The sequence below is a fragment of the Macrobrachium nipponense genome, chromosome 20 (genome assembly GCF_015104395.2).
Source record: "Macrobrachium nipponense isolate FS-2020 chromosome 20, ASM1510439v2, whole genome shotgun sequence".
Taxonomy (NCBI): Eukaryota; Metazoa; Arthropoda; class Malacostraca; order Decapoda; family Palaemonidae; genus Macrobrachium; species Macrobrachium nipponense.
In genome coordinates, this window is record NC_061089.1 from 66,912,151 (window position 1) to 66,931,013 (window position 18,863).

At 33.8% G+C, this 18,863-nt stretch overlaps 1 protein-coding gene across 2 annotated transcripts in view; it reads left to right on the forward strand.

Moving 5' to 3' along the window:
* LOC135227053 (uncharacterized) overlaps positions 1–18,863 on the forward strand; it is a 102,802-nt gene that overhangs the window by 54,846 nt on the left and 29,093 nt on the right. For both annotated transcript variants that reach the window (XM_064266866.1, XM_064266874.1), the window contains exons 2-3: positions 9,935–10,021; positions 16,050–16,428. In XM_064266866.1, coding sequence (XP_064122936.1) covers positions 9,994–10,021; positions 16,050–16,428 — 407 coding nt within the window. In that variant the 5' untranslated portion in view covers positions 9,935–9,993. The remainder of the gene's footprint in view (positions 1–9,934; positions 10,022–16,049; positions 16,429–18,863) is intronic.

Sequence of the window (18,863 nt, forward strand, 5' to 3'; positions counted from 1 at the left end):
GAGAGAGAGAGAGATCGCATATCTCTCTTTGAAGAGAAAACGTGAAAAGGAATATTGCAAAGGAGCCCCCGTCTGTCGGAGTCCATCTTTTCCCAGAAAGGATCTTACACTGAGGCTGCATTGATAGAGAGAGAGAGAGAGAGAGAGAGAGAGAGAGAGAGAGAGAGATAAATTGACGACGTGTTTCCCATACTGTCTCCGGCCTCAGATAACAGAGTCCAAAGTTATTGGCTTGGCGCGGATTCCTATGACATAATAGGTTCGCAAGATACTTCTCAGACACCCTATGGCTGTTTGCGCAGTTGTCATGGTTACTTGCGTCAACAATAACACCCCTTCCCCTTCCCCACTCTACCCCTACCCACCCACCCCCCCCCAACTCCTCCCCAAAGGAAGGGGATAAGGAAGTTGGGTAGTAGTGGTCAAATGATATGTAACCAGTCGTCTCTAGGGCTTTTTTCGATATGAATAGTGTTCATCTTCTGAATAATAATAATAATAATAATAATAATAATAATAATAAACACCAAGAGATGAAGGACACGATCAGGAAAGAATATATGCAGAGACTCAAGGCGATATCAAGTCAAAACTCAACGCCGGAAATATGATAAAAGCCATACACATGGGCAGTGCCAAGTAATCAGATACAGCGCAGGAAGAGTGGAAATGGACGAAGGCGAACTCTGCAGCAGAGATCAGAAAACGAGGAACATATGACAATACACAAAGCACTACACCCAAGAGCAAATACGGACAGGACTATACAATAACACGAAAGGAAGGAGGGAGAGGACTACTAAGCATAGAGGACTGCGTTTCACATCGAGAACAGAGCACTGAGGTAATATCTGAAAACCAGTGAAGACGAGTGGCTAAAGAGTGCATGGGAAGAAGGACTAAGAAAAGTAGACGAAGACCCAGAAATATACAGAGACAGGAGAATGATAGACCAGAACAGAGGACTGGCACAACAAACCAATGCGGACGGAACAATACATGAGACAGACTAAAGAACTAGCCAGCGATGACACATGGCAATGGCTACAGAGGGGAGAGCTAAAGAAGGAAACTGAAGGAATGATAACAGCGGCACAAGATCAGGCCCTAAGAACCAGATATGTTCAAAGAACGATAGACGGAAATAACAATCTCTCCCATATGTAGGAAGTGCAATACGAAAAATGAAACCATAAACCACATAGCAAGCGAATGCCCAGCAATTGCACAGAACCAGTACAAAAAGAGGCATGATTCAGTGGCAAAAGCCCTCCACTGGAGCCTGTGCAAGAAACATCAGCTACCTTGCAGTAATAAGTGGTACGAGCACCAACCTGAGGGAGTGATAGAAAACGATCAGGCAAAGATCCTCTGGGACTATGGTATCAGAACGGATAGGGTGATACGTGGAAATAGACCAGACGTGACATTGATTGACAAAGTCAAGAAGAAAGTATCACTCATTGATGTCGCAATGCCATGGGACACCAGAGTGAAGAGAAAGAGAGAAAAAAAGAAAAAAATGGATAAGTATCAAGATCTGAAATAAAAGAAATAAGAAGGATATGGGATATGCCAGTGGAAATCGTACCCAATATCATAGGAGCACTAGGCACGATCCCAAGATCCCTGAAAAGGAATCTAGAAAAACTAGAGGCTGAAGTAGCTCCAGGACTCATGCAGAAGAGTGTGATCCTAGAAACAGCGCATATAGTAAGAAAAATGATGGACTCCTAAGGAGGCAGGATGCAACCCGGAACCCCACACTATAAATGCCACCCAGTCGAATTGGAGGACTGTGATAGCGCAAAAAAAAAAAAAAATTATAATAATATTACTTAAGCAATAAAGAGGAAATAGCGATTTAATAAAAGAGGAAACACGAAATAAAAAAATTATTGGTTTGTTTTATAAATATGAATAAACAAAAGCATACTTTATTCCCACCCATACCAATCTACCCATTAATCCCGATATCTCAAACAAAAAAAAGAGAATGAAGATGAGGGACAAAAAGGAATATATAAACAACAAATGGAAAGAAGAAGAGAGATATAGGATGCTTACTTCCCCACCCCACCCCAATCCCCCCCCATCTCCACCCATCCACCCTCCCTTCTCTGTGTAAGTGGAGACGAGGGACAGATTAAAAGGTAGAAATCAAATCACAGGCGGCCATCCGGAGTTGCAACTTGGGGCTTTTTCGAGGACGAGCGAGAAAGAAGTCCTCTGTCCTTCGAGGTGGGCGTGGATGAAAGGATTTTGCAGGTTTAAATACACAGATATACACTCACAAACAGAGAGAGAGAGAGAGAGAGAGAGAGAGAGAGAGAAAAGGTGGTTTTGCTATTCATAAACCGAAATGTAACTTTAAATATCAATAAATAATAAAAGGACTTTAAATATCAATAAATAATAAAAGGAGAGAGAGAGAGAGAGAGAGAGAGAGAGAGAGAGAGAGAGAGAGAGAGAGAGAGAGAGAGGAGGTGATTTTGCTGTGCATGAATTGAAATGTAGCTTCAATTATTAATAAATAAATAACCTCTTTTTTTTTGCAAAAGGTTGAAAATAGATATCGTCAACACTTTCTCAGAGAGAGAGAGAGAGAGAGAGAGAGAGAGAGAGAGAGAGAGAGAGAGAGAGAGAGAGAGAGAGAGAGAGAGAGAGAGAGAGAGAGAGAGAGAGAGAGAAATGCCACTTTTCCTTTACTTTCTCCCCCTTTTTTTTTTTTTTTTTTTTTTTTTTTTTTTTGGAGGCTCTTTCGAAGGGGAGTCAAGGAAATACAAATCATTTTGTCTCTGATTTTCCTCCGAAGGGGAGATAAGGGAGAGACAGAATAAAACCAGTTTCCCATAAATCATTGCAAATGGCTTTGCACTTGGCGACGATTTTCGATTTTACAATGAATTTCGACTTTACAATGATTTTCCACTTCACGATGACTTTTAAATTAACCACTTCAAGATTATAGATAGACATTAATCTATAAAATATCAATTACAAGTTCCCCCTACCCCACCCAACTCCCCCTTCTCTCTCTCTCTCTCTCTCTCTCTCTCTCTCTCTCTCTCTCTCTCTCTCTCTCTCTCTCTCTCTATCTTTCTCTCTGGCTCCAGTTCTCGTCATGCACTCCACGCTAAACTGTTAGGCCTATGTGCAGCGCATACGTCTAATGTTAACAGTGCTTGCAGCTGTGTGTACAGTGTGTGTGCGTATGTGTATGCGTGTGTATGTGTATGCGTGCGTCTGCGCGCGTGCAAGAGCCCTAGCCATGCCCCCTCCCCACCCCCCGCGGATGTTAACACTGTTTAAACATCGTAACAAAACGCCTGGAGGACATAAACCGAGATCTTTAGGGAGAAGAGGTCTTTAAAGATGTCCTCGGAAAGAGTGAGAGAGCGTACGTACGTGTATGAACATTCTCTCTCTCTCTCTCTCTCTCTCTCTCTCTCTCTCTCTCTCTGAATCATAGTCTTCGGCAACAGTTTACTCTGGTTGGGGGAAAGAAACATAGATAATTATTCCCTTCGAAATTGGGTTGAGAGAGCGATTACTTTCTTCTCCATCTTTGATTTTTTCTGTCCCTGCTCGCTAATTGCTGATAGGGAGAGAGAGAGAGAGAGAGAGAGAGAGAGAGAGAGAGAGAGAGAGAGAGAGATTCCTAGCTCTGTCAATGACGCAAATATATATACATAACAACGTCAACAACGTCATTTTGCTGGCTCCATACTGTACTATACGGTGTCCTCGAGGATGCAGCTCCAAGCATATGCTAGGGAGAATTCCCCGCTTTTTTTCCCCTCCCCACACTCCCTGTCTGAGTTAGCTTGGCAATAATAATGGGTGTGGTGAGTTGCCAGAGGTCGCCGGTGGGTTTCAGCTCGCTCGAAAAAAACATTTAAAAGTGTTCTTTAATAATTAGAAAAATAAATCTGTATAAATTCGCATGATCTAGCAAAGTGAAATATGAGTTTATTTATATATTTAATTATTTCTTGGTGTATTACGTTTCGTTAGTGAAACAAGGCTCTATTTAACCGTAGATTTTAGCACGGTTTTTTTAAATTTAACTTTTCCGTGGGGGGCAAAATCTCGCACGCGTCCCCGAGTAAGTAAGAGGGCGGGTCGCGCCTTGTTTTATCTAGGAGAGAGATATCTAACAGAAAGGCTGTTTTGTGTCACAGGGGACGGTATTCTATACGAAGATGCTTTGGGGAAAGGCTATTATTATGGAATTTACATATATATAGTATATATATATATATATATCATAGAGATATATATATATATATATATATACTATATATAAAATTATATATATAGTATATATATATACATATATATATATATATATATATATATCATATATATACATATATATTATGTAGACTATATATATAATATGTATATATATACTATCTTTTAATATATATATATATCATATATATATATAAATAAAAATATTAAATTCCATAATAACGAGCCTTTTCCCAAAGCAAATCTTCACATAGAATACCGTCCCTGTGACACAAAACAGCGTTTCTGTTAGATATATCTCTCCTAGATACATACATATACACCCGGTGTGTGTATGTGTATAAAAGCTATACACCACCAATGCACACAAACATCAAATTCTGACAAACTTGAATAAATTTACTTGACTTTATACTTCAAAAGTTGATCGAGGAAACTAATTTTAGAGCAGAGCATCTCTCTCTCTCTCTCTCATACCTAAGCAGACTCCGTTCCCCATTCATACCTCCTCCTCCTTTCCGTCTCTGGAAAGGAGGACGCCTGGAAAGGAACTGGAGAAAGGAATTGAAGGAAAACAAGGAATGGCAAAATGTTCAAATTCACGAGGCGAACATGACGCCATCTATGTTTGCTAATTAGAACCACTCTTCTTCTTCTCTTCTTCTTCTTCTTCTTCTCTTCTTCTTCTTCTTCTTCTTCTTCAAAAAATGCTGTCATGAATTGGTTGGGGGAGACGTTACGTTTAAAAGCTTCTGGTAATTAGACTTGGGAAACTGGAAATTATTTTTTTTTTGCTTATATATATATATATATTTATATATATTATATATATATTATATATATAATTGCTGATAGATAGGGAAAGAGAGAGAGAGAGAGGAGCGAGAGAGAGAGAGAGAGAGAGAGAGAGAGAGAGAGAGAGATTCCTAGCTCTGTCAATGACGCAATATATATACATAACAACGTCAACAATGTCATTTTACTGGCTCCATACTGTACTATACAGTGTCCTCGAGGATGCAGCTCCAAGCATATGCTAGGGAGAATTCCCCGCTTCTCCCCCCCCCCCCCCCCCCCCACCCCCCCGCCACACTCCCTGTCTGAGTAAGCTTGGCAATAATAATGGGTGTGGGGTGAGTTGCCAGAGGTCGCCGGTGGGTTTCAGCTCGCTCGAAAAAACATTTAAAAGTGTCTTTAATAATTAAAAAGTAAATCTGTATAATTTCGCATGATCTAGCAAAGTGAAATATGAGTTTATATATATATTTAATCATTTCTTGGTGTATTGTTTCTTTAGTGAAACAAGGCTCTATTTAAGCGTAGATTTTAGCACGTTTTTTTTTTTTCATTTAACTTTTCCGTGGGGGGGGGGGAATCTCGCACGCGTCCCCGAGTAAGTAGGAGGGCGGGTCGCGCCTTGTTTTATCTAGGAGAGAGATATCTAACAGAAAGGCTGTTTTGTGTCACAGGGGACGGTATTCTATACGAAGATGCTTTGGGAAAAGGCTGTTATTATGAATTTAATATATATATAAATATATATATATATATATATATATCTATATATAAAATTGTATTACATATATACATATCATACATATATATATATATATATATATATATATATATATATATATATATATATACAAATTTTAATATATATATATATATATATATATATATTAAATTCCATAATAATAGCCTTTCCCAAAGCATCTTCGTATAGAATACCGTCCCTGTATTATGGAATTTAATATATATATAGATATATAAATATATATATATTATATATATATATCTATATATATATATATATTAAAATTTGTATACATATATCTATACTAGATATATATATATGTAGATATATATATATAATATATATATATATATATATATACAAATTTTTTAATATATATACATATATATATATATATATATATATATATATATATATATTAAATTCCATAATAATAGCCTTTCCCAAAGCATCTTCGTATAGAATACCGTCCCTGTGACACAAAACAGCCTTTCTGTTACATATCTCTCTCCTAGATATATACATATACACCCGGTGTGTGTATGTATAAATCTATATACACCACCAATGCACACGACATCAAAATCTGACACACTTGAGTAAATTTCCTTGACTTTTATACTTCAAATTGATCGAGGAAACTAATTTTAGAGCAGAGCATCTCTCTCTCTCTCTCTCTCTCTCTCTCTCTCTCTCTCTCTCTCTCTCTCTCCTACCTAAGCAGACTCCGTTCCCCAATTCATACCTCCTCCTTTTCCGTCTCTGGAAAGGAGGACGCCTGGAAAGGAACTGGAGAAAGGAAGTGATGGAAAACAAGGAATCAAAATGTTCACGAGGCGAACATGACGCCATCTATGTTTGCTAATTAGAACCACTCTTCTTCTTCTTCTTCTTCTTCATCATCTTCTTCTTCTTCTTCTTCTTCTTCTTCTTCAAAAATGATGTCATGAATTGGTTGGGAGACGTTACGTTTAAAATTAAAAGCTTCTGGTAATTAGACTTGGAAATTGGAAATTATTTTTGTTGCTATATATCTATATATAGATATATATATATATATATATATATATATATATATATATATATTTATATATGTATATGATATATGTATGTATATACATGGTATACACATATATACAACATATCTTAACTCTATTTAAGTAGATGTACAATGTAGACTGGGTAGATATAAGGAGAAAGATGTAGAGATTAAAACGAGAGAGAGTGAGAGAGAGAGAGGGAGAGAGAGAGAGAGAGAGAGAGAGAGAGGTAAACCCCAACTTTAATTTACTGTGAACGATCGCTACAGTCATGGACGAGCGATTGGGGTGTGGGCTCGAACGCAAATAAATGAAGAGCGAATGAAGGGGTGAACAATGAAGAATGTGGAACAGATACATATAGCAAGAAGGACTTTTTTTTTTTTCTTACAGTCAATTGAATAAACGTGTCCAAAGTAGGAATAGATTCAGATGTACGAGATCATTCTCGAAAAGCAAGTACGTGTCGAAGTGGTAGTACTTTTGAATGGACAGAGGGGCACGGAAAAATAAAATTCATTTTAAAAAGCAAGTTATTTCTTTTAAAACGTAACCCCTTTTTTTGAAGAGCAATCCATTTTGAAAATAAAACACTGTTGAAAATGAAGCCCTTCTAAAAATGAAACCCTTTAATAACGGAACCTTTTTAAAAACGAAGTTTTTTTAGGATGTAACCATTTTAAAGTGAAACCCTTTTAAATATGTCACTAAAAAGGTAACCCTACTAAAACTGTAGCTAAAATTGAAACCCTTATAGAAATGAAGCTAAATATAAAACCCTTTTAAAAATCAAACTAAAAACGAAACCCTTGTAAAATGTATATAACACTATTAAAATTATGACACTAAAACATTTAAACCTTTTGTAAATGAAACCCTTTTAAACCTGCAACCCATTTGAAAATGTAAAACTTAAAACTTAAACCCTTTTAAAAATGAAACACTTAAGACTGAAACCCTTTTAAAAATGAAACTAAAAAGGCAACCCTTTCAACAATGAAACCCTTTCAAAATGTATATATTCCTTCTTCAAAATATAACCCTTTTAACATCAAAACACTTTTAAAATTTAATCCCGTATGAAAAAGAATTTTTATTATAAAGATGAAACCCATAAGATGGAAACCCTTTTAAAAATTGAACCCAGTTTCAAAACGAAATCCCGTAGGCCAGATAACCCTTATTGCACTGTTTTTTCTAAGTGCCAGAATTGGTAAGAGAAACCGCCAACAGATGTCTCTACCTGTGCAGTGAATGGAAAACAGTGCAACAAGGGTTATCTGGCCTTCGGGATTTCGTTTTGAAACTGGGTTCAATTTTTAAAAGGGCTTCCATCTTATGGGTTTCATCTTTATAATAAAAATTATTTTTCTCTGTTTACTTATCTACATATCTATTTATCTCGCTATCTTTCTATCTCTCTACCTATACATCTATACATAAGAGCAAGAATACAATGAAAATAAAAACTATGAATCCCTAATATCTCCCATTCATTACAGAGCTGGCGACATCTATTGACAATTTCCCGTACTACAATCACGTCCCCCAAACCCCAAAAAAAAAGATAAACAAAGGCAAATGAATCTAAATGAAGAAAATATTTAAAGAATTAAACGATATATATATATATATATATATAATATATATATATATATATAATATTTATATATGTATGTCGGTATACTCAACAAATTCCACTATGCCCTTTAAAGTGGCGTTGCGGAATCGGCACCAATAACAGTGCCAAGTCAGTGGCACTTGTTTTTTCACCCTAAAGTAGATGAGACTCTCGACAATAAGGTGACTGATAACGCAAACATTTCGCTCCGGCTGCTGAGTTGCGTTCGATGTTGGGTGTAGCATATAGTAGATGTTTCGTAGGCGTTCGTCTGATTTTGTATTATTATTATTATTATTATTATTATTATTATTATTATTATTATTATTATTCAGAAGATGAACCCATATTCATATGGAACAAGCCCACCACTGGGGTCATTGTCTCATATTATTATTATTAACTTGTAAGTCAAGTCCACCAAAGTATATAATGGTGTTCATTTGAAAGAATTGACAGAACGTAACAGGAAATACAGAGAGAGTGTGTATCACTCATTGGAAAAGAAAAAATTAAATAAATTAGTTAATAAATAGTTAAAAATGTAAGTGAATCTTAAAAAAATATAAGGAGCATTGGTTTAGTAGTGTAGCAATGCATTGTATCATCACTTGACCTTCTGAGGCTCTAATTGCTTGCAAAAGCACACTTGCTTGCAAAAGCCATTTGTGTATGAAGGTGTATGATCGTGTTCATGAAAGATAGTGCTTATCAATAACGACTGGGAAAGCAAAATAAATAAATAAATAAATAAGTAATTGAATAAATAAATAAAATAAAATAATAAAATAAAATATTCCAGAATTCCTGGGTGTATTTTTAGTATGAAGATTTGTGTTTGAGTGTATTGTAAGTGTATGATCGTGTGTGTGAAAGCATGTGTTATTGGATGGAAGAGGAAAATAAACAAAAATATATACTCCAACATTGTAGGTGTATTCTTCGTCTGAAAATTTGTGTACATGTGTATGAAGGTGTATGCTCGTATGTATGAAGATATGAAAACTTTTCCATATTGATTGGAAAGCAAAAATGAAAATAAATATATTCCAAATTTCTAAGTGTATTTTAGTATGAAAATTTGTGTGGATGTGTATGAAGGTGTATGATCGTGTGTATGCAGATATGAACTTTTCGATATTTTGATTGGCAAAGCAAAATAAATAAATAAATAAATAAATAAAATAAATACATAAAAAATAAAATAAAATAGAATAAATAAAAATGTCAATATCATTGAAGGTATATTTTTAGCACGAAAATAGAGAATAAAATTGTTTACATCTGAAAGCAAAATTGAAATTTTACATTCTAGCTCTAAAGAACATCAATGAAAAAAATACTAAATATTTTAAACTCTATCCCAATTTTTTGCACGATTTATTGAAAAAAACTTACTTTTTATCTTTGCAGTTTATTGTTCAAACAACGACCAATATCCGAATTATCTATTTATCTGTTTTTTTTATATTTTGACAGACGATGAGGGCCAGACCGACGCTGGAGTGATGTTGACCTCTGATTGACCTCCCTGGGTCATGGAAAACAGCACGGCATGTGACCAAGGTGAGGAGGAGAAATTAATTATTTAATATAGAAATAGATGAATAACTAAAAAAGATAGTTAGTTTGTTCATTTAAATTAATTAATTGATAAAACTAAGAAAATAATGAATCGATTAGTTAGTTTGTTAATTTAAATTAATTAATTAATAAATCAGGTTAGTTGGTGTTGAAATGAGGAAATCAATTATTTAATAAAGAAATAGATGAATAATTAAATAAATAATTAATCAATTAACTAGTTTGTTAATTGTATTAATCATTGATAAATTAAGTTAGTTGTTTAGGCAGTTAGTTAGCTAAATGATTAATTTATTAATTAATTAAATAAATTAAGAAATTTTATGCTTGTTGCTTTAAATTTATTGATTAATTTAGATAGTTAAATAATTAATTTAAATAATTCATTTAATTAATCAAGTTAGTTATTTAGCCAGCTTTTAATTAATCAAGTTAGTTATTTAGCTAGCTAAATAATTAAATCAATGAATTGGTTAGTTTGTTCATTCTAATTGATTAATTAATCAATTAAGTTATATAGTTAGTTAAATAAAAAAATAACAAATTAATTAATTGGTGAGTTTGATAAGTGTAATTAATTAATTAATGTATATATATACATATAAACACCTACACACACAGATATATATAAAAATATATATGATATATATAATATATATATATATATAATGTGTGTGTGTGTGTGTGTGTGTGTGTGTGTGTGTGTGTGTGTGTGTGTTATATATAAATCTATTATCAATATTAAAGCCTCCACTATCATTAAAATTCTTCATTATTATTTTTGTTATATTTATTATTATTAGTTATTATTATTATTATTATTATTATTATTATTATTATACTATTACTAAAAACAAATATAAAACACTCAAAGAGTGAAAGAAAAATAATTATATTATTATTTTTATTTAAAAAGCAATATAAAAAACTCAAAAAGTGAAAGATAAATAAATTATTTTTTTTTATTTAAAAAGCAATATAAAAAACTCAAAAAGTGAAAGAAAAGTAAATTATTATTATTATTATCATTATTAAAAAAGCTGTATACAAAACTCAAAAAGTGAAAGAAAAAAAATTAGTTTACAAGGTAAGAGAAGCCGCCATTTCCCTGAGTACTTAATAACCTCTTATAGGGGAGGCCTATAAAACGCCTAAGCTAAGGCCGTTAAATTAATGAAGGCCCATATATAAAAACGTAATATGCTTACCTTTGTAATAGAATGTCAGGGAGTTTGGTACTCGTCTTAAGAGAGAGAGAGAGAGAATTTTTACCAGGAATCATAGTAGGACGAAAGATTATCAGATGTGATCGTCCTAAGTGGTGTGAGAGAGAGAGACAGAGAGAGATTTTACGAGGATATAAACCCCAAAAAAACTATTTAAACCAGCTAACCCACAACAAAAATAACAATTTAAACCAAAACATACCCTAAACCAGAAAAACAATACAACAATTATTCTAACCTGAAAAGCAACAGCACAACAACTTTTCAAACCAGAAAAACATCAGTACAACAGCCATTTAAACCAGAAAAACAAAAAAAACTACTTGAACCAGAAAAACAACAATGCAGCAGCAATATGGCCAGAGAACTGAACAACCATGGGCTTCTCATATGTCAGTTGAGACGCTGTTATTAAATTCGTCCTCCCAACATGGCGTTGTATATATACGTATATATATATATATATATATATATATATATATATTATATATATATATATATATATATATATATATATATATATATATAGTATTATATATATAAAGGTTTTTTTGCCACGAAGGAAAAAATGAAAAAAGCGAGATAGCCGAGTACTTTCGGTCCTGTTCGGACCCTTTACTGAGGCAAACTGATTTTACAGAGAACAACATAGTCAAAAGAAGGCTTAATATACAAACTGACACTACAAGATTAGCAAGCAATAAGGGCGATTTTCACTCTACAGAAAGGAGGAGCCGCCTGAGGGTAGCCACACCTTGAAGGATACACTCAGTAAACAAGTGATTCTCCCAGAAAACAGTACATTTTGAAAAAAACACGGGAGCATATACAATTTTTGTAAGTTATTTCATCCTCTAGTAAAGTATGCATGCGTGATACGCATGCCTATCATGAAAATAACTTCACCGCTCGCTACAGAAAAAGTTTAAAAGAATTGAAGAATGATAATAGCTTACACATTACCAAGGCTGATAAATCCAATAGTTTAGTGGTTCTTGACAAAACTGACTACATATCACGCATGCATACTTTACTAGAGGATGAAATAACTTACAAAAAACTCGCAAAAAACCCGTTGGACCAAGTAATAAAACACTTTAATATCAATATCAAACAAATTCTTAAAGATAAAAAAGAACTTTTGTGTAAGTTAACTGTAAAGTGTCCCTCATTACCTTATTTATATGGCCTAGTCAAAAATTAAGGAAAACAAACCTATGCGCCCAATTATTAGTACTGTAGGATCAATTGCTTATAAACTATCTAAATATCTTACTAAACTGTTATCCCCGCTACTAGGAACTGTATCTAATTCACACATCCGGAATTCTCTTGATCTTGTGGAAAAATTAAATAACATTTTACTAAACCCTAGCGATATTTTTGTCAGTTTTGATGAATGTTCTTTGTTTACAAAAGTCTCTATTGACTCTGTGCTAGAATATTTAAGTAATGAACTTGTACTGCATGAATTGCCTATGTCCGTTAGTCACATAATTTCCTTAATTAAGTTATGTATTTGTGATTGCAGATTTATTTTTAATGGAGAATATTACCAACAAATATTTGGTATAGCCATGGGTAACCCTTTATCACCTCTCCTTTCAAACTTATAAATGGAATTTTTTGAGAGACAACACCTCCCGAATATCACACTTATCCCCTTAAAATGGTACCGATATGTCGATGATATCTTGGTAGTCTTATCTGGTGGTATCGATGTAAATGATTTACTGTCTAAATTGAATAATTTAGTGCCATCCATAAAATTCACTGTTGAAATTGAAAATAACAATGTCATCCCTTTCCTAGATTAATACATAGAGAATCTTTCCAATGCAAATTCAGTATTTATAGAAAACCCACAAATAATTTAACATATGTACATTTTTATTCTGGCCACCATCTTAATATTAAAATTTCAATTTTTTCTTCTATGTTCCTACCCGCTTTGCGTATCACGAGTCCACAATATCTGGACCAAGAAATAGAATACATAAAAAAGATAGGAAACGATCCCTGCTACCCACCTCATTTAACTGATTTATGTTATCAAAAAGCTCAAAAAGTTTTATAGTGTTGCTATTAATGAAAAAGAAATGCCTAAAAATGTACTTAGCTTACCTTATTTTCGTGGATTTGAAACCATAAAATCAATATTTAAATCGTTTAATGTTAATGTAGTGTTCTCTTATAACAATACCATTAAAGATATGCTAAATAAGAATAGTCCCGTAACAAATAACAACATCATTTACAAAATTCCTTGTAAGGATTGCCTATCGTTTTACGTTGGTCAGTCAAGTAAAAATTTATGTGTACGTATCAAGCAGCATATGTAGTCAGTTAGAACAGCCCAGACTTCAAGTGCACTGTTTATCCATCTGAGTGAAAAATCTCATTGTATTAATTGGGGTGATACCTCGGTAATTGCTAGATCTAATGATTATGTTTCAAGAAATTTACTGGAATCGGCAATTATACAAATCACTAATAAAAACAACCTAAATCTTAGTCTGGGAATGTACCCAGTTGACCCATATATGGTTATTATGTTTCGGAAGGACCTTAAAATAAATGAACAACTAAATAAATTAGTCCCACATGTATATAGTTATTATTTCTCTCTCTCTCTCTCTCTCTCTCTCTCTCTCTCTCTCTCTCTCTCTCTCTCCTCTCTCTCTCTCTCTCTATCTCTCTCTCTGGTTCGATATTTTCTCTCCCTCTTTCTCTTGCTCAATATATATATATTTATATTTTCTTTCGTCTTTTCATTAATAATAATTTTTGGGGGGAAAATTTGTGTAAAAATTCATGATATTAAATTGTATATGCTCCCGTGTTTTTTCAAAATGTACTGTTTTCTGGGAGAATCACTTTACTGCGTGTATCCTTCAAGGTGTGACTACCCTCAGGCGGCTCCTCCTTTCTGTAGAGTGAAAATCGCCCTTATTGCTTGCTAATCTTGTAGTGTCAGTTTGTATATTAAGCTTTCTTTTGACTATGTTGTTCTCTGTAAAATCAGTTTGCCTCAGTAAAGTCCGAACAGGACCGAAAGTACTTGGCTATCTCGCTTTTTCATTTTTTCCTTTGTGACAAAAAAACCTTTATTTATACATAGCATCACGTTTTATATACTTCGTGATCAAGTTATCATATATACATATATTATAATATATATATTCTATTTATATAATATATATATTAATATATATTATATATTATATATGTAATATATATATATATATCTGTCCACCTGTTAATCCTTTAATGATATATATATTATATATATATATATATATATAATATATATATATATATCCTTTATATTATAATATATCTATATATATAGATATAGATTATATAATGGAATAAAAAAAAAATATATTATTATATATATATATATAGATATATAATATATATATATATATATGATAGATATATATAATATATATATAGTATAGATATATATATTTAATTATAATCTATATATATAGGTATATATATATCTAGATATGGATTTATTTTATATATATAATTATATATAAATTAATATAATATAATAATACTTATATATATTATTTAGATATATATATACTATATATATATACTATATATATCCTATAGTATATAGATATATATATATCTATATAGATATATATAAATATATATATATACTATATATATATATATATACTATATATATATATTATATAGATTATCTATATATATATATATATATATATATATATATATGACTGGTAAAAATGTTCTTTTACAACAGAATATTCCATCTAATAAAAGGAGACCACAAAAACGCCCAAAAAATATAGAAAGTAAGTACTATATTTCAGAGACCTACCTGAAGAGAGACACGACAGTCTCTGAAAATTAGTACTTACTTTCTATTTTTTGGCGTTTTTATGGGCTCATTTTAGTAGATATGTGTGTGATGTGTGTGTGTGTGTGTGTTGTCTCTATTTTTATCTCCGCCTTAAGGTTAATTATATGATCTCACCTTTTTTTTTTTTATTTATTCGTATTTTTTTATTGTCGTTCCTAGAAGCGAGCAGGTGAGCCATGGAAACGTATCCACCTTTCTCCGGAAATTGCTCGAAGGGTAGGAAGAGGGAGTGAGAGTAGACTTCATATTATTTGATTTTTTTTTTACTCGCGTTTGACTTGTTTATATGTGTGTTTGTGTGTGTATGTGTATGATTGTTTGTTATGTCCTCACGTCTGTATGTGCTTCTCTGCTTGCTTGTCTGTGCTACAAGATAATGATATTATTTCTCTCTTTCTGCTACAATTGATTTACATTTTTTTATTCGCTTTTGACAACGTCCTGCTATTGTGTGTTTGTGTGTATGACAGTTTGTTATGCCCTTACGCCTTTCTGTTTGTATGTGTGTGTGTTTTTTGCTTGTCTCTCTTAAAGGAAATAATAATCACAGTCCTTTTTCTGTCGCTTTTTCTCTCTCCCACAAAAGCCTTCAATAATTATCACGCCCTGTGTTGGACGGATGACGTTCGTCTGTTATGAACGACGCTTATGTCTGCGTCTCTTTCTGTCTGTTTTCAGCGTGTCTGTGCTGCGTGTAGAGAATGAAAAGACAGAGATGATGGTCAGTTCTCTCTCTCTCTGTCTCTCTCTCTCTCTCTCTCTCTCTCTCTCTCTCTCACTCAAAAGCGTTGAATTATACCCTGTACTGGACGGATGACGTTATGATTATTTATCTACTTATCTTCTCTCTCTCTCTCTCCCCACCCCGCCCGCCCAACAGCGTTGAATTTCACCCTATGCTGGAGCGATGACGCGGGCGGCGTCGTCGGCTTGAGCACCCAGGTGACCGAGGGCGGCTCGGGCAAGGGCGCGGGCGGTCCTGCAGGAGGAGGCGACGAAGAAGGCGTTGAAGAAGGCGTCGTAGGAGTGGTGGTAGTAGGAGGAGGAGGGAGAGGGCGAGTAGGAGGAGCAGGAGTAGGAGGAGCGGGAGGAGTAGGAGGAGGAAGTGGAGGCGTCCTGCTGGGGATCTCCTCGACGGACGAGAGCTGGCAGAGCATCCGGGAGGAGCTGCAATGGGCCTTTCCCGTCCACATCTACGGGTTCTCCTGCCTCTTCTTCATGTTGGCCTTCTACACCTTCTTCTCCATCCTTAATCTAAGGTGAGTGAGTGTCTCGTTCTGGGGGTAAGTTGGGTTTATAGTGAGTCTCTTGTTCTTAGGATATGAGTCTCTTGTTCTTAGGATATGAGTCTATTGTTCTTGGGATAAGGTGGGTTTATAGTGAGTCTCTTGTTCTTTGGATATGAGTCTATTGTTCTTGGGATAAGGTGGGTTTATAGTGAGTCTCTTGTTCTTTGGATATGAGTCTATTGTTCTTGGGATAAGGTGGGTTTATAGTGAGTCTCTTGTTCTTAGGATATGAGTCTATTGTTCTTGGGATAAGGTGGGTTTATAGTGAGTCTCTTGTTCTGGGGATAAAGTGGGTGAGTCTGTAATGAATCTCTGTTCTTGATCTGAGGCGGGTTTCTATTCTTGATTTATTTAAAGTGAGTCTTTCATTGTGTGAAACTCTATTCTTAATCTAAGGTAGGTCTTAAAGTGAGCCTATATTCTCAATCGGAAATAAGTCTCAATTCTTAATATATATGCAGTGAAAAGAAATTGCTTTTATTGCTAATAAAAATGTTATGTTTCTTTGTACAGTATTTTAAAAGGATTATCTTTGAATCTTTGACCTTATTGAATCATTTGTCATTTTTTCTTTTAGATATGTCGACATACTCGGAAATTAAACTCACGTTGCATTTAAAAAAACAAAATATCTCAGAGTCAGTGGGAAAATGGACCCCCTCATTCCCCTCCTGCAGCTGTCAATCTGATCCATCTCCTCTCTCTCTCTCTCTCTCTCTCTCTCTCTCTCTCTCTCTCTCTCTCTCTCTCTCTCTCTCTCTAAAATCACGGTGGTGTGGAACTATTCCATAGGTATTCTGTATTCATTTTGCACTCTCGCTCACCAGTGTGAGACATCTCAGTAGGTATAATATATTCTCTCTCTCTCTCTCTCTCTCTCTCTCTCTCTCTCTCTCTCTCTCTCTCTCTCTTTGTGTTGCAAGGAGGACAAGCGGCCTCTCATGTAACTATTTTAAAATAAATCATAATTTTAGTCAGTGATAAGACATATTTTGATGACAACTCATTTGTTTATATATCAATAACACATTAATATGATTTTTCTGTAATACAACAACGTAAAGAATGACCTATGGCTTAGTTTATAAACCTACTATCATCATCGTCATCATCATCATCATCATCATGAATGACACTGTCTCGTCACTATAAATCATTATCGTTTGCACTGCCCCCCCCAAAAAATTCATCTCGACTTCTTAATAAAATAAATAAATAAAATTAAGACGTATTTCAGTACCTGAAAGTTCAAACAGACTTTATGCAGATGAACACCTACCTTCCCTGCCCCTTTTCCCGCCTCTCTCTCTCTCTCTCTCTCTCTCTCAACACCCCCAAATGATACAAATGGGGTCTGTCACTCTTTGGAATTGGTGAGTTATCGAGGCGAGGTGACATCTAAGTAATTAGATCTAGACTAGATAGCTGGAGATTTTGTCCTCGTTGTATTCAAATACGCGCGTATATTTGAGTATATTCTACAACAAGGTGTATATTTGCGCAGGTTTTGCGGGTACAATAACGCGTACATCTGTCTATATTCATAACTACTGTAACGCATATATTTTGAGTATATTTGCGTATGTTTTACAGGTAACAATTTACGCGTATATTTTTCATATTCATACAACAGTTTTAACGCATTTATATTTGGAGTATATTTGGTCTGTTTAACAGGTAACAAAACGCGTATATTTTTCCAATATTCATAACTACAGTTTTAACCGTTTATATTTTCAGCATAAATTGTTTCGCGTTATGTTTTACAGGTACAATAACGCGTATATTTGTCCATATTCATAACTACAGTAACGTTTATATTTTCAATATATTTGTGTATGTTTTACAGGTACAACTACGCGTATATTTGTCCATATTCAAACTACAGTAACGTTTATATTTTGAGAATATTCTACAACAAGGTGTATATTTGCGTATGTTTTGCAGGTACAATAACGCGTGCATCTGTCTATATTCATAACTACAGAAAAGTTTATTTTTGAGTGCATTAACAGCTACAGTCACGCGTATATTTAAATATATTCACAGCTGTAATATCGTCTACATTTCAGTATATTTAAAGCCTGCAATAACTTGTATATTTTAGTATATTTACTGCTTAAATAACTCGTATAGGTGAGTATATTCACAACTGCAGTAACTTGTATATTTTAGTATATTTACTCCTTAAACTAGCTTGTATATTTTAGTATTTTTACTGCTAAAGTGATGCGTATATTTGAGTATATTCACAGAGCTGCAATAACTTGTCTATTTTAGTATATTTACTGCTTAAATGACGCGTATATGTGAGTAAGTTCGCAGCTGCAGTAACTTGTATATTTTAGTATATTTACTGCTTAAATAAATCGCATATGTAAGTATACTCCCAGCTGCAATAACTT